The 27,915-nt window shown below is 34.4% G+C and overlaps 1 protein-coding gene across 2 annotated transcripts; it reads left to right on the top strand.

The window, feature by feature from the left end:
- The first annotated feature begins 422 nt into the window (after positions 1-422).
- On the top strand, positions 423-27,096 carry pfkla (phosphofructokinase, liver a). 2 transcript variants are annotated; one of them, XM_048194728.1, is made up of 23 exons: positions 423-570; positions 665-774; positions 2,419-2,492; positions 2,604-2,681; positions 5,712-5,901; positions 7,394-7,559; positions 8,932-8,976; positions 11,435-11,543; positions 12,068-12,163; positions 13,230-13,322; positions 13,431-13,556; positions 15,175-15,239; positions 15,336-15,399; positions 15,850-15,996; positions 17,236-17,306; positions 17,389-17,476; positions 17,802-17,954; positions 21,109-21,273; positions 21,506-21,567; positions 22,125-22,236; positions 24,142-24,241; positions 24,473-24,578; positions 24,899-27,096. In XM_048194728.1, the coding sequence occupies exons 2-23, from the start codon at positions 690-692 to the stop codon at positions 25,044-25,046; spliced, it is 2,343 nt and encodes a 780-aa protein (XP_048050685.1). In that variant the 5' UTR covers positions 423-570; positions 665-689; the 3' UTR covers positions 25,047-27,096. The 2 variants fall into 2 exon arrangements, with proteins under 2 accessions (XP_048050685.1, XP_048050684.1); XM_048194727.1 differs by having other exon boundaries at positions 521-774.
- The last annotated feature ends 819 nt before the right edge of the window (positions 27,097-27,915 follow it).

The raw sequence follows: 27,915 nt of genomic DNA, 5'->3' as shown, positions 1-27,915 counted from the left end.
AAAAGTGCTTAGTTTTCTCCTCCTGCTGTACCGAACCGTGACTTCAAAATCGAGGTACGTTACATACCGAACCGTCAGTTTTGTGTACCATTACACCTCTAATAGGTATGAAGCATAATTGAGTTTAAAGGTCAAATAGCTTATCATTTAAAATATAGTTGCATGTTCAAAGTTCACAAGTTTTATTGCATTTGCAATCTGTATAGAGGATAGGCCTTCAGAGTATTACTGTACAACATCTAGGTTGCATTTCCCTAATTCACTTAATTGCATGAACTATTAACAAATGCAAGTTAGCTTTAATGCAAACTATAATTTAAAAAAAAAGCAAGACCAGCAAGCAGAAAACGCCCAATGACGTTGCATTTCTGTTAGGGTTATTGCAACATATCTGCACTACAGCATATTTAATATTCCAGGTCTGCCTGTTGCTCCAGGATAAGGAAATTGCAGTGCAGTAAAGACTTATTGTGCAAACCTACTGTACTGTACAGTGCGTGCACTGGGTGGAGACGTCAGCGCGCGCACGCCAAACACACACACAGCGGCGCCCTTGCGTCTTCCGGGAAGGTCAGTCTGCGCAGGAGACGAGACGAGCTGTAAACAATCCTCTCCCAACGATTCATTTACAGTGGCACGGTAACCGAATACTCTTATTTCGTAGAAGCGGATTTAGAAGCAGAAGCAGAATGAGTTCCGCGGGGCTGGAGAAGCTGCGCATGACGGGCGCGGGCAGAGCCATCGCCGCGCTGACCAGCGGAGGAGACGCGCAAGGTGAAGCTGCAGCTGATGCAGGGCCTCTGACCACTGCATACTGACATCACACATTTACACTAATGAAACATGCACGACACTGGGACGCTGGATTATATAGGCATCCATGTTTATTCATGTGATGAGATTTATAGGAGACCAGATTTTTGACACTGAAATGAACTGCAAACTGACCTGCATTGTCAGCTGTAAACTTTCTTAAAGCTGTCTTTGATTTGAACATTTGAATGTTTAGGCTGTAAATCCACCGCTCATTAATATGTGTGAAATATAGTAATTATTCTATATAAATGTATATATAACTGTGCAGCTAATGTAAGTACAGTACTGGAGTGAGACCTGCCAGATGATAGTAAATGTAGCTTATTTTGAAGATTTTTGTTTTTTATTTTGTGATTTTATTTTCATATAAATTAAGCACATTTTACCCTCATTTGCTCTTTGCTGTTATTGATACGCTGATATACTATGTGCCAGACAGGGTTATTATAGTTAACCAAAACTAAAACCTTAAAAACATTGTTGCTTACAATAAAAATAATGTTGTTGAATTGATTAATCGCGATTAATCAATTATATATATATAAACATATAAACAAGCATAAAAACACAAATACATCATACACACAAATATATGTGTATGATGTATTTATGTTTATATATATATATATATATACACACACACACACACACAAACTAATGTTCGATGCAATTAACATGTTTATAAATATAATTATATATATATAATTAATTAATTATGTGTGTGTGTGTATGTAACTATGATGTATTTATGTTTATATATATATATATATATATATATATATATATATATATATATATATATATATATACACACACACATTTACAAACTTTAATGTTAGATGTGATTAATTGCTATTAATCACATCTATCAAAATGTATAAATATAATTATGTATATATATATGTATGTGTATATATATATATATATATATATATATATTTGTGTGATGTATTTATGTTTATACTTATATATATATATATATATATATATATATATATATACACACACATACACACATATATTTACAAACAAAAATTATATGTGTGTATGTATGATATATTTATGTTTATACATACATATATATATATATATATATATATATATATATATATATGCACACACACATATTTACAAATTTTAATGTTAGATGCGATTAATTGCGATTAATCGCATCTAACATTAAAGTTTTAAATATAATTTTATATATATTTATATATGTGTGTGTATGAAGTAAACATAATATACATATATACAGTATATATACACACGCACATATTTATTTACAAACTTTAATGTTAAAAGCAAGTAATCGCAATTAATCGATTTGACAGTACTAAATAAAAATATTAAAAACAGTTCAATTTATTAATACAAACTATAGTAGTATTATATAAATATATTACATATAATAAAATATATGTCATATCTTCTTGATAAGTTTTGTGGGAATCATGTCAGATGTGCATTATGAATTTACACTTTATTAAAATTACTCGCTATTCGTAATTGTGAGCATGATGGGAGGTGATCGTTTTCATTTATTTTAACTTCTGAATACCGAGCGTCGTGTGCGATTGTTTAAAATCCAATGCTCTCTGTCAGGTATGAATGCAGCTATCCGCGCTGTGACCCGGATGGGCATCTATGTGGGCGCCAAGGTCTATCTGGTGTATGAGGTACTGTCGCCAACATTCATGTTTTCCTCTGATCTTTGGTTATGTGTGGATGATGAAAACATTTAATGTGTGTTTGCATGATATTAATGTGTGTATTTACTTTGATTTCAGGGGTATCAAGGACTGGTAGACGGAGGAGACAATATTAAACTGGCCAACTGGCAAAGCGTCACCAATATAATTCAACTGGTAAGACCATCAGTCAGGTCACATCTAGTCAGTAACAGCTGCAGAAAGACATTCAAACATTTATTATAAGCTCTTCTTTCATGGGTACTGTTTAAAAGTTTGGGGTCAGTAAGATTTATTATTTAAATTTTTTAAATACTTTCATTCACCAAACATGCAATGATTTCTGAAGGATCATGTGACACTGAAAACTAGAGTAATGATGCTGAAAATTCAGCTTTGATCACAGGAATAAATTATATTTTACTATATATTCACATAGAAAACAGATATTTTAAATTGTAATAATATTTCAGAATTTTTACTGTATTTTTGATCAAATAAATCAAGACTTGGTGAGCAGAAGACACTTTTTTCAGAACATTAAAAAATCGTATTGACCCCAAACTTTTGTGTATTGGTTAAATTAATTAAAACTATTATATTATTTAATTAAGTTTATTTTTTATTTTTTTTTTAAATTAACTTTTTGTAATTTTGTTATGTGCTTTTGTCAGTTCTATTCATTTTTGTATTGTTTTTTAACTTTAATTTATTTTTATTTCAGTTTTAGCCATTTTATAACTTAAACTTATTTTAAACTAAGTTAGTTGCCAAAGCAGCATTTCCAATATTTAAGTTTTTTTTTGTTTTTTTTTATTTGTTATCTAATATTTACATTTTGTTTCAGCTCTATTTAAACAAATCAAAATGATTTTTAATTGTTTTAACCGTAGTTAACAGTAACACAGCTGTTAGTGAAGGTTAACTGAAGGTTTTGTTCAGACGGATCTCTCTTGTTGAGTTGTCAGTTTCTGATGTTGACTCGCAGCTCTTCACTCTTCATGCTTTCTCTCTTCTGTGTTCTTCGGTTAAGCGGTTAACTGGTAAGCTGTCCTGCTGCATGTGCTCTAGTGCTTACATTCAGTTAAAGCCTGGTAAAGAATAACATTATTAACATCTATAGACACTGCAGATAGTATCCGATATGGTCTTCTGAAATTTCCCCTTTGCACTTGTCCTGAATGCAGTGAGTTCAGCCTGAATTGAGGATTATATTATTACCTACTTGTTCAGGGTTTTTTTTTTTTTGAACATAATCCAGTTGGAAAGTGATTACAGAGACTGTTAAAGGGACAGTTCACCCAAAAATGAAGATTCGGCCATCATTTATTCACCCTCGTGTCATTTCAAATCCATATGCTGTTATTGTTTCAGTGAAATTGTAAAGAATCATCATTGATTAAACCTCCTTCTGCTCTCAAATTCCATTTGCCATCATGTTTGTTGATGCATTGCACCAGGTTTGATGTCATAGTCAACATTGAGCGTCATGTTTCCTGTAACTGAATGAGATGCTTCAATGCAGCATTTTATAATCTGATTGACAGAGGAGAAGATTATCAGTGACTCACACAAAATAACTTGGAGGATAGTGCATGAGTCACATGGACTCCTGTTAGGGTACATTAGTGTTACCTTTGTGGTGTTTTATGTCCTTTTTTGTTTAATGAAAACAAGCTGCATGCATGAGGACAGAAATGGGTTTCTTGGGGAAAATAACAGCATACAGCTTTGAAACGACATGCAGGAATTAAAGGGGTCATGAACTGCGTTGTTTTATAATGTTTCCTGCGGTGCACTTATAGTGTTAGTGTGATTTTTGCATCAAAAATTGTCATAATGTATAAATAAAAGGCATTTTTCCTACCCTGATTTGAACGCTCTGTTTTAAGGGGCGTGTCTGTTGTGAGACTTCAGTGTAAACGCCCACATCTTTGCATATGAAATAGCCAAGTATTACTGTCTCGAAAACTTATAGCACGTTTTTACTATTACAGCTCTCAAGGTTAAGTAATCGTGAAGAGTGTTGATTATAGCATTACATTTAGATCTATGGCATTATATTTAGATCGTGGCATGAAATGTTGCAGTGATGAACACTGTAGTCGATCACAGACATGTTGTTGAGCTCATGAAAGCAGTGAAACTCACTAACGAATGCTTTCATCATAACTAACACTGCAAACTCGATGTAAATAAGAGATTTTTTTAATAAAACGGGAGTTTTGCACATCAGTCACTGATAAACTCATGCTGTTTGATTGACAGCTCCAGCGATTATAAAGAGAGCGTTCTTTGATTTCTTTCTATATATAATGTGATCACCATTTAAATAACAGATTATTTTCATCCTACTAAGAGAAACAAGGTGAAGTTGAGCGTTTAGTCACTGGTTTGATTTACTGACACACAGACAAAGATCATGTGACTGTACATGAATCATTAATATCAGATCAGGCATTAGAATGAACACAGTTACTGACATGTTGTTGCATTACTGTCGAGTCCATATCGTAAAAGTCTGTTTGCACCGAAATGCGATTGATTTACCAAAGAATCCACAGTGAAATGAACCGAATACAAATAAATAAAGCTCAACTGAGACATTCACATTGTTGACAATATTCCTGCATTAGGATCCTTTGAAAGGTAATGCTATTTTAGTCCTGTATCGCTCTTCTCTCCTCCTCATCCCACTAACACACCAGTGGGCGGGGCTAACGTTGCAATGATGAAGTAGGCGTTGATTTCTTCTGTGGAGGCGGAGTTTCACCTATCACATTCCAGGATCAGTCGTTCGCTTGGCTTGGTAACATTAAAAGCTGTTTTTGGACTATCCTAGTTGGACTAACTAGGATAATTTGATTTCTCAGTTCATGACCCCTTTTTAAATAAAGACAGGATTTTCATTCTTTGGGTGAACAGTTTTAACCTCAGGGATAAGTGTTGTACATGTGTGATGTTCATTTAGTAAGTTTGTGTTTGTCTTTGTGTGTCCAGCTCAATAAACACCGTCTGTGCTAGCTGCTGCGCTCTTGCTGTTGTACTCAAACTCTTACCGCGTTTCTTTTGAGGCTGTCATGCATGCACTGACATGCATTTCGCCTGTGTTGAAGGATTGCAAAAAATGCCTCTGTATGATAAAAAAACATCTGATGCACAAATGCAACAGCAGACTCTATCGCTCACTGGTCTCGTTCTCCACAGGGAGGAACCGTGATCGGCAGCGCCCGCTGTAAGGCCTTCACCACACGAGAGGGGCGTTTAGCTGCGGCCTTTAACCTGGTGAAGCGCGGCATCTCTAACCTGTGCGTCTGTGGGGGTGACGGCAGCCTCACGGGGGCCAACATCTTCCGCTCGGAGTGGAGTGGACTCCTCGATGAGCTGGTGAAGAAAGGTACTAAATCACAGCAACGACCTCTGATGATGTGCACAGGGATTCATGCGGAAAAATAGTTTGTTATTAGATGCATCACCACTAACATCACCAAACACAACTGAAGCAATAATAAGTGAAGTGATGTTTTAAGGTCATTAAAGCTGACTCAAGCTCATACATGATCAGTCGGGCAGTAAAGTTTACTCATGATAAGAATCATAAATCTTTATGAAGCCGTATCAAAGTGTCAACGCGAGGCATTAACTCTGCAGAAGTGTTCAGGAAGCCATTTTAGAAATTGTAGTTTCCCAAATTTCCTCATAATATAAAGTTGTTCAACTACAGTTAGCTCTTATTTATTTATTTTACATGTATTTATTCATTGAGTTAGTTAAATAAATTTAAATTAAATATTTATTATTTTATTAATATTAATAATAATTTTATTTTTAATTTTTTAACATTTATTTTACATATATTTATTCATTGAGTTAATTTAATTTATTGATTTAAATATTAATTAATTTATTCATATTAATAATAATTTTATTTTTATTTATTTTTAATTTATTTTACATATATTTATTCATTGAGTTAATTAAATTTATAAATTTAAATATTAATTAAATTCTTCATATTAATAATAATTGTATTTATTTATTTATTTATTTTACATGTATTCATTCATTCAGTTAGTTAAATAAATTTAAATTAAATATTTATTAATTTATTCATATTAATAATAATTTTATGTATTTATGTATTTATTTTACATGCATTCATTTATTCAGTTAGTTAATTAAATGTATTAGTTTAATTTAATATTAATTAATTTATTCATATCAATAATTTTATTGTAATTTTTTTTTACATATATTTATTCATTCAGGTCATTACATTTATTAATTTAAACATAAATTAATTTATTTATATTATTTATTTATTTATTTGTTTGTTTATTTTATGTGGCACCAGGTTTATTATTGTTAACTAAAACTATTAAAAAAAGTTTCTGTTAATAATTTGTTAAATAAAGCTGAAATAAAATTAAAAAACTTAAACTAAATAAAAATTAGAAATGTTGCCTTGGTTTAGATTTAAACACTACAATTATTGACTGAAAATAAATAAAAACTAAAACTGAAATAAAAGTTAATAAAACCCAAAATATAAATCTTAAATTAAAAAATATATATATTTAAAAAAAAAAAAAAAAAGCCACATAGTGAAATTACGAAAAATTAAACTAAAATTAACATGAAAACTAAAAATATGATAATAAATCCAACTCAAAATAAATAAAACTAAAATATCTCCCTTGCACGAACAGTAACAGTCTCAATTAGACATCTTTAAAATTGACAGGATAAAATAAGTACTATAAATGACACCATCATTTATATAACTTGTTGAACATATTGATGCACAGCAGCGTTCTGCTAAATATAATTACGTGGATTGTTTTTGATCTGAATGAACTGGTCATATACACATAACTCCTCATTCACAGGTCGAATCACAGCAGAAACGGCGAAGCAGCACGGGCACCTGAACATCGTGGGTCTGGTGGGCTCCATCGATAATGACTTCTGTGGAACGGACATGACCATCGGCGCTGACTCCGCCCTCAACCGCATCACTGAGATCATCGATGCCATCACCACCACAGCCACCAGGTCAAACGAACACCACTGCTAAACTACTGAACTACTTCTGCTAGGAAGAAAATAAGATGGTTTACTTCAGCTAGTGGCCAAGGCAACATTTATCATTGTAATTTAGTTTAACTTGATGTACTAAAATAACAATCTAAAACTGAAACAAAAATTAATAAAAACTATATGGACGTTTAAAAAAAAAACTACTAAAATGACAAAAATACTAAACAATTACTAAAAATTTGACTGAAATTAAAATAAAAATGGAAAATATAACAATAAATGTTATCTAAAATAAAATATTAAATATGAAATATTAATAATAATATTTATTATAAGTTAATTTAGTTTCACTTGATGTACTGAAATAACTAAATGTAAAACTGAAATAAAATTAATAAATCCTATATAGACATACTAAAAAAATACTAAAAATGACAGAAAAACAACAAAATCACAAAATAATTTAAATAAAAAAAATAGAAAATAAAAAATACATGTTTACTAAAATAAAATACAAAAAAAGTAAACTTTTTTAATGTAGTTTAACTTGATGTACTGAAATAACTAAATCTAAAACTGAATCCTATATAAACAACTACTAAAAAACTACTAAAATGACAAAAATACAAAACAAAATTACTAAAACTTTAACTAAAATGAAAATGGAAAATATAAAAATAAACACTAACTAAAATAAAATATAAAAAGTAAACTTTTTAAATTATTTTAACTTGATGTACTAAAATAACTAAATGTAAAACTGAAATAAAAATTAAAATATATACACATTTAACAACCAACTAAAAATGACAGAAAAAAACAACAAAATTACTAAAACTTTAACAAAAATTAAAATAAAAATGGAAAATATAAAAATTACTTTTAGTTAAAATTAGTTTTAGTTAATACTAAAATAACTAAAACTAAAATATATCGAATAAAAACTATATAGGCATATTTTTTTTAAAAATACTAAAATGACAAAAATAAACAAATGAAAATGAAAATGGAAAATATAAAAATAAAAATAAAAACTAATTGAAAAACTATAATGGTATCTCAATGATACTAAAATGACACTGGCTGTAAGACATATATGTAGATATAATATAATTAATGTAAAATTGATTTAAAGGTTTATTGTTTAATCATGATCATCAGGCTGTGATGACTGTGATTTCCTGTTGTTTCCTCATTTGTTCAGGAATGCACTGAATGTGTGGAATTCTTGTCTCGTCTCGTCTCTTATTCTCCACACACACTGTTTTCAGAATTATGCTGTCAGACAGTTGCACATAGGCAGATATACGTTGTTCAGATAATCTACAGCATGTTTTCACCATATTTTGTGCTCACTACTGTATGTTTTATTGATTCTTTTTTTCAGCCATCAGCGCACATTTGTGCTTGAGGTCATGGGTCGCCACTGCGGGTGAGCTTCCGCTGCGTCTCTGTGAGAAAAACTGCACAGACACCAAGAGGGTCATGGGAAGATTACATAAAGTCTAAACATGTTTAGATTTGAGATGATTTGAGAGACCTATAGCAACCACCCAGAACATCCTGGCAACACTGTCATTTTCAGTATTGTTTATATAAAGTAGTACAGTACAGTATTTATTAAAATTTGAATACTTCTATTATTAAGTTTTAGTAATTTTGTTGTGCTTTTTAAACTTTACTACTTTTTTATTTTTATATAAAGCTTTCATTTTCACAGTGTACAGAGCCCCACACATGACATGCAGGAAATAAAGTAAATCGTGTGCATGACGCACTGTTTACTATTTCGTTCCCTCGATTTGCTAAATCGTGCGCACTATTTACTATTTCGTTCCCTCGATTTGATAAACCGTGCATACGATTTACTTATTCGTTCCTTCGATTTGATAAATCGTGCATACGATTTACTTATTCGTTCCCTCGATTTGCTAAATCGTGCGCACTATTTACTATTTCGTTCCCTCGATTTGCTAAATCGTGAGCACTATTTACTATTTCGTTCCCTCGATTTGATAAACCGTGCATACGATTTACTTATTCGTTCCCTTGATTTGCTAAATCGCAGCACGATTTACTATTTCGTTCCCTTGATTTGATAAACCGTGCATACGATTTACTTATTCGTTCCTTCGATTTGATAAATCGTGCATACGATTTACTTATTCGTTCCCTCGATTTGCTAAATCGTGCGCACTATTTACTATTTCGTTCCCTCGATTTGCTAAATCGTGCGCACTATTACTATTTCGTTCCCTCGATTTGCTAAATCGTGCGCACTATTTACTATTTCGTTCCCTCGATTTGCTAAATCGTGCGCACTATTACTATTTCGTTCCCTCGATTTGCTAAATCGTGAGCACTATTTACTATTTCGTTCCCTCGATTTGCTAAATCGCAGCACGATTTACTATTTCGTTCCCTTGATTTGATAAACCGTGCATACGATTTACTTATTCGTTCCCTCGATTTGCTAAATCGTGCGCACTATTTACTATTTCGTTCCCTCGATTTGCTAATCTTGCACACTATTTACTATTTCGTTCCCTCGATTTGCTAAATCGCAGCACGATTTACTATTTCGTTCCCTTGATTTGATAAACCGTGCATACGATTTACTTATTCGTTCCTTCGATTTGATAAATCGTGCATACGATTTACTTATTCGTTCCCTCGATTTGCTAAATCGTGCGCACTATTTACTATTTCGTTCCCTCGATTTGCTAAATCGTGAGCACTATTTACTATTTCGTTCCCTCGATTTGCTAAATCGTGCGCACTATTTACTATTTCGTTCCCTCGATTTGATAAATCGTGCGCACTATTTACTATTTCGTTCCCTTGATTTGATAAACCGTGCATACGATTTACTTATTCGTTCCCTCGATTTGATAAATCGTGCGCACAATTTAATATTTCGTTCCCTCGATGTGATAAATCGTGCGCACTATTTACTATTTCGTTCCCTCGATGTGATAAATCGTGCGCACAATTTACTATTTCGTTCCCTTGATTTGATAAACCGTGCATACGATTTACTTATTCGTTCCCTCGATTTGATAAATCGTGCATACGATTTACTTATTCGTTCCCTCGATTTGCTAAATCGTGCGCACTATTACTATTTCGTTCCCTTGATTTGATAAACCGTGCATACGATTTACTTATTCGTTCCCTCGATTTGCTAAATCGTGCGCACAATTTACTATTTCGTTCCCTTGATTTGATAAACCGTGCGCACTATTTACTATTTTGTTCGATTTACTAAGAAATTTACTAAGAAATCGTCTGCATGGTTTAGTAAATCACGGGAATGAAATAGTAAATTGTGCGCATGATTTAGCCTACTATTTTTTCCTGCATGTCATGTGCTGTGCTTCGTATATGTAAAAAAATTTTTTTTTGGTTAATTTTTATTTTTATATTTTCCATTTTCATTTTAGTTAAAGTTTTAGTAGTTTTGTTGAGCATTTCTGACATTTTTATTAGTTTGTTTTTTTTAAATATGTCTATTCTATTTATAGATTTGAGCTATTTTAGTACATCAAGTTAAACTTTTTAAACGTTTTAAGTTTTTAATTTTTTTATTTCAGTTAACAGTTTTTTTTATATTTTCCGTTTTAATTTTAGTTAAAGTTAAAGTTTTAGTAATTTTGTTGTGCGTTTTTGTCATTTTAGTAGTTTTTATTGCTTTATAGTTTTTATTCAATTTAATTTCAGTTTTAGATTTTCTACTGCAATTCCATACTGTACTGTTTATTAATTTTCCAAAAACTGAAAATTCTGTTATGATATACTCATCCTGACAGTTTTGGTTGAGTTAGTTTTAGTGTCACTGTTGGCCAGTATGTGACTGTAGTGTTGGCGTCACTGACGCTGTTCTCCTGCAGGTACCTAGCGCTGGTTTCAGCTCTGGCGTCTGGAGCTGATTGGCTGTTCATCCCTGAAGCCCCTCCTGAGGACGGCTGGGAAGAGCTCATGTGCGCTCGACTGGGAGAGGTGAGCCCAGAACATGTGACTTTGGGCCGCTTTTATAGATCATTGGACACAATGACTGATTTATGAATATATAATCAGTTCTCATGCCATTAGTTGGTAATTAGTGTTATTTTGATGATGTTTGAAATTAGGTTTTGTTTTATATTTATATTATCAATTTTAATTTAAGTTGAAGTACTTGTAGTAAACTTATGTTATTTCAGTTAGGTTTTTCATCTATAGTATTTTATTACACGGCTCTCTGAAATGCTAAATTCTGACACGTTTTTCATCTGGTATTTATATTTTATTTTATTTCTGTTTTGTATATCTTCAAATGTGCTTCATATGGTAACATCCAAATCAGTTGGTTTTATGCAAGTCAAAAATATAATTTTATATTAATGAATCAGCCTGACTACATTAAGTTGCACCAATGAAAGTCATTTTCAGGGTCAAATTGGATAGAAATAACTTTAGATAACAACAGCCCATTTTCACGTCCATATCATTTTAATAATTGACTTATGGATGTGTTTGTTCAGAGCCGCAGTAAAGGATCCAGACTGAACATCATCATCATCGCTGAAGGAGCCATCAACAAAAGCGGTGAACCCATCACCTCCAACTACATCAAAGACGTGAGCGAAGCTCTTCTGCTCTTAAAGGGATAGTTCACCCAAAAATGACAATTCTGTCATTATTTACTCACCCTCAAGTGGTCTCAAACCTGTATGATGTTCTTTCTTCTGCTGAACACAAAAGAAGATAACCAAACAGTTGATGGACCCCATTGACTTCCTTAGTATGGAGAAAAAAAATACTATGAAAGTCAATGGGAACCAGAAACATTCTTCAAAATATCTTCTTCTGTGAAATTTTACAGGTTTGGGGCAACTTGAGGGTGAATAAATGATGACAGAATTTTCATTTTAGGGCGAACTATCCCTTTAAAGTCATTTTAGTACATGCTAATTCAATTCCTAGAGATATCATTTACACATGCTTTAGTGTTTTCATAAAATGTACCATAAGTTTGCACTTATTAAATGTTAGCCATATGTTCATAAGTTCTATGGAAGCTTTTTTCTGCCACGGAATAAAAAAAGGTAATTGTGACTTTTTAATCTCACATTTCTGACTTTTTTTCTTGCAATTGTGAGTTTATATCTCACAATTCTGAGAAAAAAGTAAATTACCAGTAATGAACTTGCAATTGTGAGAAAAAAAAAAAGTCAGAATTCTGAGATGAAAAGTTGCAATTACCTTTTTTAATTGCAAGTTTAAATCTTAAATTTTGACTTTTTTTCTCGCAATTCCGAGTTTATATCTCACAGTTCTGAGAAAAAAGTCAGAATTGCAAGAAATAAAATCAGAATTGGAAGATATAAACTAGTAACTTTTTGCAAGGAAAAAAAGGTCAGAATTGTGAAATAAAAATCGCAATTAACTTTTATTTTTTATTTAGTGGTGGAAACAAGCTTCCATAATAAAAAGTCTTCTCTAGAGCTGTTTCAAAGCTTGAATTGAAGTCCTTTCATAATTGATCAATTTTGCAACTCTGTTATTTTCTGTGAAGCTGCTTTAAAAAGGATGTGAATTGTATAAAGCACTATAGAAATAAATTTTGGCAAAAAAGAGATCTTATTACACTGCTTGACCAATCAGATGTGTATAAATGAGCATGTGATTTGTAATTCTGTGCAGCTGGTTGTGTCGCGGCTGGGTTACGACACCCGGGTCACTGTTCTGGGTCACGTGCAGAGGGGCGGGACGCCGTCAGCCTTTGACAGAGTTCTGGTAAATAAACCCTTCAGTTAAACCCTCAGAAGAGTTTTGAGTAATGGGATGATTATTTAACATAAGAAGCAGATGAGGTTGAAGAATCCTCTGTGTTTTGTGGTGTAGAGCAGTAAGATGGGCGTCGAGGCCGTGGTGGCCCTGTTGGAGGCGGGACCGGACACTGCCGCCTGTGTGATCGGCCTATCAGGAAACCAGGCCGTGCGTCTCCCGCTAATGGAGGCCGTAGAGATGGTGAGTCTTCACCATCATTAAAAGCTAAATAAATTTATTTATGTTTTTTTTTCTTTTTCTTTTTTTACTGGAAATTGACATTTTACACTGCCGATCAAAGGTCTGGAAATAAAGATTTTTTGTTTTGTTTTTGAAAGAAGTCTCTTCTGCTCACCAAGGCTCCATTTATTTTTATAGCAAATACAGTAAAAACTAATATTGTGAAATATTATTATAATTTAAAATAACTGTTTTCAATTTGATTATATTTTAAAATGTAATTTATTCCTCTGAGTTTTCAGCATCATTACTCCAGTCTTCAGTGTCACATGATCTTTCAAATGCTGATTTGGTGCACAATTATTAATTATTAATAATTTCTTCTTATTATTCATTTTAAAAACAGTTTTTGCTGCTTAATATTTTTGTGAATCTTTTATAATATTATAAACATCACTTTTACTGTCACTTTTGATCATTTTAATGAGGCCTTGCTGAATAAAGTTTTTTTTTTTTTTTTTTTTTTTTAAATACCAAATAACTTTTGAAACTTCTTGAGCAGCAAATCATCATATTAGAATGATTTCTGAAGGATCATGTGACACTGAAGACTGGAGTAATGATGCTGAAAATTCAGCTTTGATCACAGAAATAAATTATATTTTACAATATATTCACATAAAAAACAGTTGTTTTAAAATTGTAATAATATTTCAGAATTTTTACTGTATTTTTGATCAAATAAACGCAGCCTTGATGAGCAGAAGAGACTTCTTTCAAAAACTTCAAAAAAATCTTAATTGTTCCAGACTTTAGACCGGTACTGTATATTTACAGCCAAACACTGAAGGAAAACCAATTGTATCTGTTGCTTTTTTGCTTAATATTATTAATGTGCATGTCTACAGCTATAGTCCAAAGTTGGGTCAGATAGTCTTCAAAAATTGCACTTAAAGCCTTTTGATATACCAAACAGATCATTTGTAACACACTGATGAATCTGACAACCAATCTTTTGTTTTGTGTCTCAAATAATTTCTCACATTATTAAGGCAAGACACCAAGTGAATAGGGTCAAATTTACAACTAATTGATAACTTCCACAGTTAATTAAACACTGTATATTAAGACATAAAATTTTGTATTACAAGTTTTCTGAAATATTATGCCTAAATATGCAAATTAGGCATTGTCTAATTAAATATGCATGACTTTGCATAAATTCCCAATACAGAAATCTGATATTTGGATAAAGCCGGGTTCAAAACTACTATTAGAGTTAAAGGTTTTTACAGAGGGAATATGAGATTTCTCTTTTCATTACTCCATAAAAATACTGTCAACAACCAGAACAAAAATCACCATATTTTTATGTATAACATTTTCTATAAAGCAGGTGAATGATAAATGAACAAATCTTCAGAACATAGATAGGAATAAAACTAAAGTTTGGTGAATGTAAAGCTGCTGAAGTGGAGATTTCTGACTCAAACTCAACGCCTAGACGCAAATAAAGTGTAATAAAATAAACACTTAATGTGTATTTTGGATGTTGTGGAAGCAAAATAGCCCAAAATCGCATCATTTAACCAGTAGTTATATCTTGCCTTAAGAGAATAATTTTACTCTCTTTCTTAAGACTAAAGAGGTTCAGAGGGCCATGAATGAAAAGCGGTTCGAAGAAGCCATCCAGTTACGGGGCAGGTGAGAAGAACCCTTTCAGATTCATTATCATCCGTGTTCATTAGCAGAGGTCAAAGTCTGAGTGAGTAATAATGACTCAAATGACACTGTTTACAGGAGTTTTGAGAACAACTGGAACATTTATAAGTTGCTGGCCTATCAGAAACCTGCTGCGGTCCAGGTAACACATGAACACTAAACCTGATTTCACCTCATTACATACACAATTGTTAACTTTTACATTCAAGTAATTTGTTGCCACTGGTGCTTATGCATTTTTATTGTAGCTATCAGGGTGTACGGATCATAAAATCCTAATCTTGAAGTCAAGTCAGCTTTATTTCTATAGCGCTTTAAACAAAACAGATTGTTTCAAAGCAGCTTCACCGTAATAAACAGGATAAAAACAGAAACAGTGATGAAAACTTAAATATGAGACTAATTCAAATTCTCTTAAATGACAAATGCATTTTTTTTTCTCCATATTTTTGAATAATTTCATTTAAAACCATCCAAATGCACAGATCCTCCATTGACTTCCATTAGAAAAGAGCAAATGTTTGGTGCTCAAATGGTTGGTTAGATCCTAGTTTCGTGTTGTTAATTTTTTTCTGCGCTCTGTTCTCCTCAGAGCAACTACTCCATGGCCATCCTGAACGTCGGAGCTCCAGCCGCCGGCATGAACGCTGCGGTGAGGTCGGCGGTGAGGGTCGGTCTGGCCACAGGACACCGGGTTTACATCGTCAGCGATGGATTTGAGGGTCTGGCCAATGGAACGGTAAAGAACCATGCTTTCGAATGATTTCTGTAATAATGCATTTTAATGCAAAGTGACTCTCAGAGCAGCTCTAGAGATGAACTTCATGTGTTCATGTCCTCATATAGATGCTGAAAACACACAAGCGTCACGTGTGCTTAGGGCTGCAGATATCGATTGTTTTAGTAATCGAGTATTATACCAATAATTTCATCGATTAATCGAGTAATCAGATAAGAAGTAGTGCAATGCAATACTAAATATACAAGAGAAAATAAGACATGAACTATTTAAAAAATTAATATTTTTTGGCTGAAATTGCATTCATTAATATCTGTGAAACTAAACCCATTTAGTGCATTTAATTGCTATATTACATTTAAAATGCAAATACAAAAATCTAAATAAAATGTAAAAATCAATTTCAAATGACTTAAAAACTAAGAAGGTATTAAAACTAAGGCATAAATCAAAATAATAGTAAGAGGGAGAAAGGTAAGACAGTATTTTTAATGAAAAAACTGGACAGCAGCATTCAGACACGACTTTCTTCTCACGTTAATAGTTAATTTAATGTGTGTTCTATGGCGTTATTATTATGAAAAATGTCGAGAGGGCATTATTGTAACACGAGAGCACATCAAATGCACGAGCAATCTCTCCGCTCACAGCCGGATTCCCTTCTCGCACAAAACTCATTCGCTCAGATATCACATGTGCATGCTCAAACTTTGTCCTCCTGCATGTGCAGCCGTGAATCTAGAATTGTCTTCTCTCCAGGATTTAATGTTGCCATAAGCGCAACATTATAGTGCGGGCACCCACCGGCAGAAACATTAATCGATGCATATGCCAGGTTTGCCAAAAAATGTAAATCAGTATTTATGTAGCATAATAGTTGTAAATTTATCTGTCTCACATGTGTCCCGCATTATCCCGCAAAATCACATCTACTGTCCTGCAACAGATTTAACCCTAGAGTCTTTTTGTGCTTTAATTCCATGACATTTCGTGTTACAGTACTGTAAATTCCATTTTTATGATTCCATGATTCCGTCCACACATCGCGGAAATCATAGGGATCCAATATGGCAAAAAAGAATGATCTTATTATCCATAATAATCTCCAAATGCATACAACAAATGAGTGCAATCCAAACACAAAAAAATATTAAACAGAGTAGTATATTTGGAAAGAACATAATTAATATTAATGAAACGGTAGCATGAAATCCCACTGTTTTATCTGATGTTGTATAGGTGAATGAGGTGTCGTGGAATCAGGTGGCCGGTTGGACGGGTCAGGGCGGCTCTCTGCTGGGAACTAAACGGTTTGTCACTTTTAAAAATCAATGCATTTTTTCACTGGCTCTTTATTTTCATCACAGCTTTGTGACCCTTAATGTTTTCCAGAACCCTCCCAAGCACCTGCATGGAGAAGCTAGTGGAAAATCTCAACAAGTTCAACATCCAGTCACTGTTTGTCGTCGGTGGTTTTGAGGTACAGGAAAATGTTAATGCAAATTAATAGATCTGATACTTATTCTATGTAATGTGTGTCTTTGTTCTTCAAAGAGCTTGCTTTGTTGTTGCAACAACCAGATCAGGTCTATATTTATGGGGGGCAAAAAAAATCATTGTTTTTACGTTGTGATATTTATCGAATACTGTCAAAATTTAGGCAAAAAAATTTAATATTTTTACCATATCGCCCAGGCATATTTCCAATCTATATTATCTACCATGAAACACAAATTGAGATATTAAATGAGGCAAAGTCCGAGCTGCTCTTTATGATATCTGACTGTGTTTCCTGTCGTGTTCAGGCGTATGAGGGCGTACTGGAGCTGGTTGAAGCGAGGGGGCGTTATGATGAATTATGTATTCCCATGTGTATCATCCCTGCCACCATCAGCAACAATGTTCCAGGCACTGACTTCAGTTTGGGCAGCGATACTGCGGTTAATGCAGCGATGGCCGTAAGTACAGGACACACGCCACTCAAGTTCACTTTTCACATAAACATTGATATATATTCTCTTTTAGATTTACTGTTATCAGCATATAATGGAGAAGACACGGGATTTTAAAACCTTGTGAGCTGCCTATTCACAATAGATGATTTTGCTAGTATACATCTGAGAACATTTATTTTGCTGATTCCTACACATGCTCAGTCGCAATTTGAATTGAACTCAGAATCAATCCTGAATTTTTGAGAGTTGTTTCAGAATTATGATGCTTCGGAGATTTTCCTGCAGAATTAGGTTACTTTTTCACTGTTGCCGCGGGTTGGTTTGCAACTCCGTGGGTTGAAGCAACCCCACCAATGAGATATTTAACCCCTGAAGCGATTGGGCTAGTTTTGGACTCGTTTTAAGAAGTATTTGAGTGGATTTTGTGGTAAAAACCTGGCAACCCCATTTGCATTGTTCTTTTGCGTATGCAGTACCATGATCTGTTCACACTGGAAATCTGATATTGGCCACATACAAAAAAATCTGATCAAAAATTGAAATTGAGCATTAAAGGATTAGTTCACTTTCAAATAAAAATTTCCTGATAATTTACTCACCCCCATGTCATCCAAGATGTTTATGTCTTTCTTTCTTCAGTTGAAAAGAAATGAAGGTTTTTGAGGAAAACATTCCAGGATTTTTCTCCATATAGTGGACTTCACTGGGGTTCAACAGATTGAAGGTCCAAATGTCAGTTTCAGTGCAGCTTCAAAGAGCTCTACAAGATCCCAGACGAGAAATAAGGGTCTTATCCAGGGCTTGACATTAACACCCGCCAACCCGCCAAATGCGGGTAGATTTCAGCTGTGGCGGGTAAGACAGCCACTCCCACTAGCCACTTTGGCGGGTTGAATATAATTTCAGTTTACAGCCAAATGATCGTCGAAGATCGCCGTAGCACAAAATTTCAATCCAATCACACAATTCGTTATTTACGTGCAGTTAGTGAAGGAGGGATAGGCGGAATTGCGCTGAATAACACACAACAGAAGCGCTCTCTCTCTGTCGCGCGCGAGATCAGTTCTCCTCGCGCCTGAATAGTCAAATACACGTGCACACAGATGTCTAAATGTCCATCGTGTGGAGTACCTCGCGTGAATACAGTCGGTTATGGCTTAAGTGGACGTAAACAGGTGGGTAATAACTGAATATGCGTCAGTTACGTCCATGCATTCAGCAGCCCAATTAAATAGGCCTACCTGTCTGTTAATATTAAACAACAAAATATGTTAATTAAATGTAGACTATATGTTAAATAAACCTACTGTATCTGAAAAAAGATTATTTTTAATTTACTATTGTTTTTGTAATTTGCTTCTTTGTTCTTTTATATAGCCTAACACAAATAACATATCTCATATTTGCCCATGCTCATATTGTCCACCTCTTGCCCACCTGTACATACCAGCTGATATACAATGTAGTCTTGATTTGGGTGGTCAATCTGCATTTAAAAGTTTGAAAGGGTTTTAAATCTTCTAAATCAAGTAAAATGACTCAAAATAAAGTAATTTAAGCATAACAAAGTCAACTTTAATCATATAAAATGTAATTTACCAACATCAAAATTTTGGCCATTTAAAATGCTGAGTGGCTAGTAACTTTGAAAAACAACTAGCCACAGTGGCTGGTGAACAAAAAAGTTAATGTCAAGCCCTGGTCTTATCTAGAGAAACCATCACTCATTTTCTAAAAAAAATTTTGTTTTATACATTTTAACCATAAATGCTCATCTTGAACTAGCTCTCTTCTTCTCTATCAGAATTCCAGCAGTGTAGTCACTGCTAAGTGTATTACTGCCCTCCACAGGTCAAAGTTTGAACTAAGTTGTCATCAGGGCTTGACATTAACACCCGCCAACCCGCCAAATGCGGGTAGATTTCAGCTGTGGCGGGTAAGACAGCCACTCCCACTAGCCACTTTGGCGGATTGAATATAATTTCAGCCTACAGCCAAATGAAAAGTAGCCAAGCTCGTCGTATCACAAAATTACAATTCAGTCACAATTCTTTATCGATTAACTTGCGGTTAGTGAAGGCGGGATAGGCGGAATTGCGCTAAATGACACAACAGAAGCGCTCGCGTGCACGCGCGATTCAGTTCTCCTTGCGCCTGAATACACGCACACACAGATGTCAAAATGCATCGTGTGGAGTATCTCGTGTGAATACAGTCAGCTATGGCTTACGGCTAAGTGGACGTAAACAGGTGGGTAAAAACTGGATATGTGTCAGTATATATGACGTCCATGCATTCAGCAGCCCCCAAATAAATACCCCTCTGTCATTAATGTTAATCAAACATCAAAAAATGTTAAATACATGTATACATGTATGCTAAATAAACATATGTATCTGAATTTTTTTTTAAATTACTATTTGTAATTTGCTTCTTTGTTCTTTTTATATAGCCTAACAAAAATAACTGTATACCTCATGTATAGTCTTGATTTGGGTGGTCAATCTGCATTTGTAAGTTTGAAAGGGTTTTAAATCTTGTAAAACAAGTAAAATGACTCAAAATCAAGTAATTTAAGCATGCCAGAGTCAACTTTAATCATATAAAATGTAATTTCCCAACAGCAAAATTGTGGCCAGTGAAAATGCTGAGTGGCTAGTAACTTTGGAAAACCACTAGCCACATTGGCTGGTGAGCAAAAAAGTTAATGTCAAGCCCTGGTTGTCATATACAATATGCTAGTGCAAGTATATAACAATTAGTTCAAACTTTGACCTGTGGAGGGCAGTAATACACTTAAAACAATTTCTTTTCGACTGAAGCGAGAAGGACATGAACATGATATGGGGGTGAGTAAATTATCAGGAAATTTTAATTTGAAAGTGAACTAATCCTTTGAGGCTCGCAGTGTGAACGTAGCCTTAGTGTAAGTTAGTGTAATGCTGTCTAAGATGCCTTCTTTTGCCTAATGCTAAAGCAGCATTGCATGTACAGTATACTTTGTGGACAAGGCAATCTCATAATGCATCACGAGTGAGAAAAAAGTGAAATTTAGTGAAAAGCTTGTATCTGAAAAGATCATTTTTAATTGCAGAATGCAGTTTCGCTGCATTCATTGTCCAGTTTTTGAGTTGAAGTGTGTCTTTGTTTGATGAAGAGCTGTGATAAGATCAAGCAGTCGGCCACAGGGACCAAGAGGAGGGTGTTTGTGGTGGAGACTATGGGTGGATTCTGCGGTTATCTGGCAACCACCACAGGCATCGCTGTCGGTGCAGATGCCGCTTACATCTTTGAAGATCCTTTCAACATCCATGACCTCAAGGTAGGGCTATGCAATATGTATCGCTTACCATAATATCATAATTATTGTTTTAATGATGTGCCAGCTGATATTATGGAGCAAAAAGTGCATTTTAAGAGTGCATTTTAATGCCATGTCATAATGATTTTATAAAACAGTTCAATAAAAAATAAGTTAACATTTTCCCAATGCTCCTCACATCTACACATAGAAGAACAAACACTGTTTTTCTGCTGTTGTGACACTTGTTTAGACCAATGTGGAGCATTTGACGGAGAAAATGAAGAAAGACATCCAGAGAGGTCTGGTGCTGAGGTAACGAGCCGCCTGTTCATCTTTCCACCTTAAACTAACCCTTGGCATTTCTCATTCCTGGGTGAACTAACCCTTTAACAACACAATTTTGGCCTGCAACATGTATTTTAGGTTCCTGAATTATTTGATAATAATCTAAATTATTGGAATACAAACAAAGTCTGTTTTCAGGCCTTCCTGCCTTCTAAAGTCTCTCCTGCACTGGAAAGTTCCATTATTAACACGGGTCCTCTAATCTCTCTTTCTTTAAATGTCCCACTTGCTCTCTTTGTCTCCTCCCTCATCATGAGTGGACACGCCCCCTATTGCTGATTGGCTGCAAGAGTGTTGTGGCGCTCGGTCTGATTGGTTCACTCCACATTATTTTTTCTCCTGTTTACACAGTGAGGACTGTGCAAACAAAATATTTTTCAGCACACACACAGAGAACAGACATCTAGCAAATATTCACAAAATTGTTTGTTTGGTTGTTGATTTAAATTTTCAACAGCATTTTTCAGAAATAGCTTACTGCACCTTTAATGACAGTTTAATGTGTAAAACTGCTCTGTTCACAGGAATGAGAAATGCCATGAGCAATACACCACTGATTTCATCCATAAGCTCTACTCCGCAGAAGGGAAGGGCGTGTTTGACTGCAGGGTCAATGTCCTGGGACACCTGCAGCAGGTACAGACTCATGCTTTATGACACAACTCATCAATTTAACAACTGAGCTGTCGTGATGTCTGATTCTAATGCAGCATCGTCACTGAAAAGGAACTTCTTGAGTGACACATGAATATGAAATGAGTTCTTATGAGCTTCCCTTTCAGCGTCTCTGTGCATCTTGAAGCACACTTCGCAGTTGATTTCACACACAAATACTCTAATTAGTAAATATAGTAATTTCTAATTAGTTTCAATATATACAGAGCCCCGGACATGACATGCAAGAAAAAAATAGTAAGCTAAATCGTGCTCATGATTTACTAATTCGTTCCCTTGATTTATAAATCATGCACATGATTTATAAATCGAGGGAACAACATAGTAAATCGAGGGAAAGAATTAGTAAATCGAGGGAACGAAGTAGTAAATCGAGGGAACGAAATAGTAATAGTAAATCGAGGGAACAACATAGTAAATCGAGGGAAAGAATTAGTAAATCGAGGGAACGAAATAGTAATAGTAAATCGAGGGAACGAATTAGTAAATCGAGGGAACGAAGTAGTAAATCGAGGGAACGGAATAGTAAATCGAGGGAACGAATTAGTAAATCGAGGGAACGAAATAGTAAATCGAGGGAACGAAGTAGTAAATCGAGGGAACGAATTAGTAAATCGAGGGAACGAATTAGTAAATCGAGGGAACGAAGTAGTAAATCGAGGGAACGAATTAGTAAATCGAGGGAACGAAATAGTAATAGTAAATCGAGGGAACGAATTAGTAAATCGAGGGAACGAATTAGTAAATCGAGGGAACGAATTAGTTAATCGAGGGAACGAATTAGTAAATCGAGGGAACGAATTAGTAAATCGAGGGAACGAATTAGTTAATCGAGGGAACGAAATAGTAAATCGAGGGAACGAATTAGTAAATCGAGGGAACGAATTAGTTAATCGAGGGAACGAAATAGTAAATCGAGGGAACGAATTAGTAAATCGAGGGAACGAATTAGTAAATCGAGGGAACGAATTAGTTAATCGAGGGAATGAATTAGTAAATCGAGGGAACTAATTAGTAAATCGAGGGAACGAATTAGTTAATCGAGGGAATGAATTAGTAAATCGAGGAAACTAATTAGTTAATCGAGGGAATGAATTAGTAAATCGAGGGAACTAATTAGTAAATCGGGGAACGAATTAGTAAATCAAGGGAATGAATTAGTTAATTGAGGGAATGAATTAGTAAATCGAGGGAACTAATTAGTAAATCGGGGAACGAATTAGTTAATCGAGGGAATGAATTAGTAAATCGAGGAAACTAATTAGTTAATCGAGGGAATGAATTAGTAAATCGAGGGAACTAATTAGTAAATCGGGGAACGAATTAGTAAATCGAGGGAACGAATTAGTTAATCGAGGGAATGAATTAGTAAATCGAGGGAACTAATTAGTAAATCGGGGAACGAATTAGTAAATCGAGGGAACTAATTAGTAAATCGGGGAACGAATTAGTAAATCGGGGGAACGTTTTTTTATTTTTTCTTGCATGTCATGTGCGGGGCTCCGTAAATATACGTTATTTCGGTAACACTTTACAATAAGGTGTCATTTGTTAACATTAGTTATCTACATTAGTTAACATGAACTATTAAATAATATTAACAGGTACAACTTTTGATTTTAATGATGTATTAGTAAATGTTAAAATTAACTGAGATTATTAAATACTTTACTGTTAGTTCATGTTAACTAATGCAGTTAACAAATGAAATCTTATTGTAAAGTGTTACCAAAAATTTTCATTGATTACTTAAAGTACAATTATGGTGCATTATTAAAAGATTTAATAAAGAATTAAAACACTCTGCTGAAAGAAATTTAGCATTTAAATCCATATTTTCTGATATTGTTTCTCTGATGTTTGTAGGGTGGAGTGCCGACACCCTTCGACAGAAACTACGGCACTAAACTGGGCGTTAGAGCCGTGCAGTGGCTGACAGAGAAGATGGCCGACAATTTTAGACTAGGTGAGAGGATGTTTAAAACTGACAAAAACATCTCTGTATAAATCAAATATTTCAGACTCTAAATTCACATCAGGTGAGACAAGTAAATGGGTTTTGGCCATAAAATCACTGTTGTGTTTTCCTCAATGCTACTTAGTCACATGACAGAATTAATTCCCAGCAGCAGTTTAGACTATACAGTAAGTTTAAGATGAGAAGACTGTGAGTAAAGCCAGTGTTTGTGTCTGTCAGGTCGTGTGTTTGCAAACACCCCAGACTCGGCCTGTGTGATCGGCCTGTATAAGAAGGTTCTGACCTTCAGTCCCGTCACTGAGCTGAAGGACCAGACGGACTTTGAGTGAGTGACCCTAACAATTACACACAGTACATGAGGTTTAATAGGGTGAAGTCAGGTTGATTGGGACACTTTTTCCTAGTGATATCAATGGCAAAAAGTGTCCCAGTCAACCTGACTTCATATTACATACATGTGATGTAATGTAGAGAAATATTTCTCCTTAGTTCCTTAGGGGGAAATTTTTTACAATGTAATAATTACACTTCATACAATGCTTTTCCAGTTCTTAAGCCATTTTACAAAAAGTAATAGGCTGCATCATACCATACTGCACCAACGAATAATGACAGGACTAACGAGTACGAATAAACACTCTGCAGACACCGGATGCCCAAGACGCAGTGGTGGCTGAATCTCCGACTGATGCTGAAGATGTTGGCAAAGTATCAGACGTCCTTCAACGAGTATGTGACGGGAGAGATCGAACACGTGACCCGTCGCTCTCTCAGCATAGACACCGGGTTTTAAAACGACGTACTGCCAGTGCCATCCTTAAATCAACACACCCGACTGCCACTCCTCCGTTAAAACGGGTAAATGCATGATTCTTTAGTGAGTAAAGGAGTGTAAAACTCCAGACTTGTGCCTAAACCTGATTTTCCTCTGCATTGGAGGTCTGTATTTGCACCATCTTTATGCTGGACTGATGCAGTGTGTACCAAACTAGACCACTCCCATTGTAATTAATAGAACTATGGATACATTTACATTAATCCAGATACATTTGAAAGCATTTCTGTTTCGAAACACTCTCCGTCCACACTGAAACATCTGAAAACGCTTAAACCGTCTTACTGCACATGCATGAAACGTAATAAAAGCTCACTGAGATGATACCAGATGTAATAAAGTCCTCAAGCTATTCTTCTGGCATGATTATTTCATGAGCAAAATATCTCTTCACTGACTCCTGCTTCCAGTTCACACTCAATCGCCATTCCATGTTTGGTCTAAAACACAATTGTCCTCATGTTTTGCCGCAGCAATTGCAAGTAAATTTTCGTAAAAATTTGCCCCACCCCTAATCCTAACCCCTCCTCCACATCTACTCCTAAACCTACCAATACTAGGGGGGTAATAATAATCTGGCAGGGGGTCAGAATTCAGCACAACACTGGTATAAACAACAGTATGTGTCACATGACTAAACATACATAGTTTTCAAATACCTCTGTTTTCACAGTTTTCACACTACAAAGCAGAAACGGCTTTTGAAATGTATCCACTTAACAGAGCATCTTCAAAAAGCTGTTTTCGCAGGATAAAAATGCGTCAAAACGTAGAGAAAAGATGCGTTTTCAAATGTGTCTGGATTAGTGTAGCTGTAGCCTATGAACACTGCTAATATTTTTGTTTACAAATGTCATATGTGTGAATCTATTGCTATAAACTGTATTCGTTATATATTTGAATCACTTCAGACCATTTCATCAAAGCCAGCTTGTGATGTTTTAATTAATTGTAATTAAAATCACCTTGTTGTTAACTATATGTATACGCAACTGTAGCAAAACCAAAATGTAAAGTTATTTTGCTGTTCAAAAGCAACTAATGCAAAGTATTTTTCCTGGTGCAATGCAACACCAGTCACTTCCAGGGAAGACACTGTGTTATTCTTTATACTAAACTGCTGCTGTTCACAGATACTTATTCAGATACAGAATTCATTGTTGTTTCCTGGCAAATCTTTATTCCAGCAGCTTTTCCATGAGGGAAATGGTTTGATATATCGTGATGAAGTACATCACGAGCAGGTAAAGGTGGAGATTGTGAACCTGGTGCTGTGATTGTTAAACATTTGAACAGGTAATTTGTGGTTGTGAGCTTCAGTATTGTGCCTGTGATATTGTGATTAGTGTGAAGCAATAGATAGTTCTAGTGCACATCTCCAGTATTTAATACTCTACACTGACATTCATTTCAAATTCTAGAAAATAATGAACCAGGTATGAGAGTGTAAATGTAACAGGTGAATGAAAGTACATAAACCCTATTGAGGATTTTTTGCTCTTTTGACATTAATTTTGTACACACACTAACATAATGTTTTGCATTGCAGTAAAAAGACTTTTTGTTTAATTGTCATGAAAATGTCACAATGCAAAAATCATAATGATCCTGAAAGTTTCATTTTCTTTTTGCAAAATGTAATTTTTCTCCTGATTTTATGGGTGAAATATGGTCTGCCCAGTTGCATAAACGACTTAGACTAGTCTTAAAGGTTGTCATATAATTTTATTCTTCAAGACTGGTCCTAAGTTTTTAAATTCAGATGCATAAAAAGATAGATCAGTCTAATTTGAATTGGATAAGTAAGACTGATGACCTCTTATCTAACTGCTAGTTGGTCAAACTAGTTCTTAAGACACTAAACATGTGTTTATGCAACTGGACGTGTTCTTGACGTGTTGTTTCACCTCAGATCATTTAATTTGCATATGGGCCTTTTTATATTGTATTACTGTAAACAACTATGAAATGTGTATTTTGCTGAAATCTACAAAACTTTAAGGCTTGTTCACACCAAGAACGATAACTATAAAGATAACGATATAGTTCTAAAAATAATTCTAAATATAAAAGAATAGCACTGCCTGTCCACACCGCTATAACGATAACGACACAGAGAAACGATATCGTTGGGATCACTTTTAGAACAATTTTTTCCTGCTGCTGAATGATTAAACACTGACAGCCAATCAGAATCTGTTCTAATTTAAAGGGTTAGTTCACCCAAAAATGAAAATAATGTCATTAATTACTCACCCTCATGCCGTTCCACACTCATAAGAGCTTCGTTAATCTTCGGAACACAAATTAAGATATTTTTGTTGAAATCCGATGGCTCAGTGAGGCCTGCATAGCCAGCAATGACATCTCCTCTCTCAAGATCTATTAATGTACTAAAAACATATTTAAATCAGTTCATGTGAGTACAGTGGTTTAATATTAATATTATAAAGCAATGAGAATATTTTTGGTGCGCCAAAAAAAACAAAATAATGACATACAAAATTTCAAAACATTGCTTCACGAAGCTTCGGAGCGTTATGAATCTTTTGCAACAATGCAACAACTGCAATAACGTTGTAAACGCTTTGAAACCGCAGCGTTTCAGACCGCTATCGTTAGTTGGTGTGGACGCAAATATCGTTATCGTTATAATTAGTTATCATTCTGTGAACGGGCCTTTATAAGTTTTTCACTGTTTCAGCTGAATGTCGTATTAAAAGGAATGTACTGTCATTTAAGAAAAATATAAATATATTACAATATATATATAATAAAAAATATATTTAAAAATACTTTGCTGTGTTGTTAGTAGCGTAAAACAATT

The sequence above is a fragment of the Megalobrama amblycephala genome, linkage group LG6, assembly GCF_018812025.1.
Source record: "Megalobrama amblycephala isolate DHTTF-2021 linkage group LG6, ASM1881202v1, whole genome shotgun sequence".
NCBI classification, from domain to species: domain Eukaryota; kingdom Metazoa; phylum Chordata; class Actinopteri; order Cypriniformes; family Xenocyprididae; genus Megalobrama; species Megalobrama amblycephala.
The sequence above is the reverse complement of the archived record's forward strand: the minus strand, read 5'-3'. Positions and strand labels throughout refer to the sequence as shown.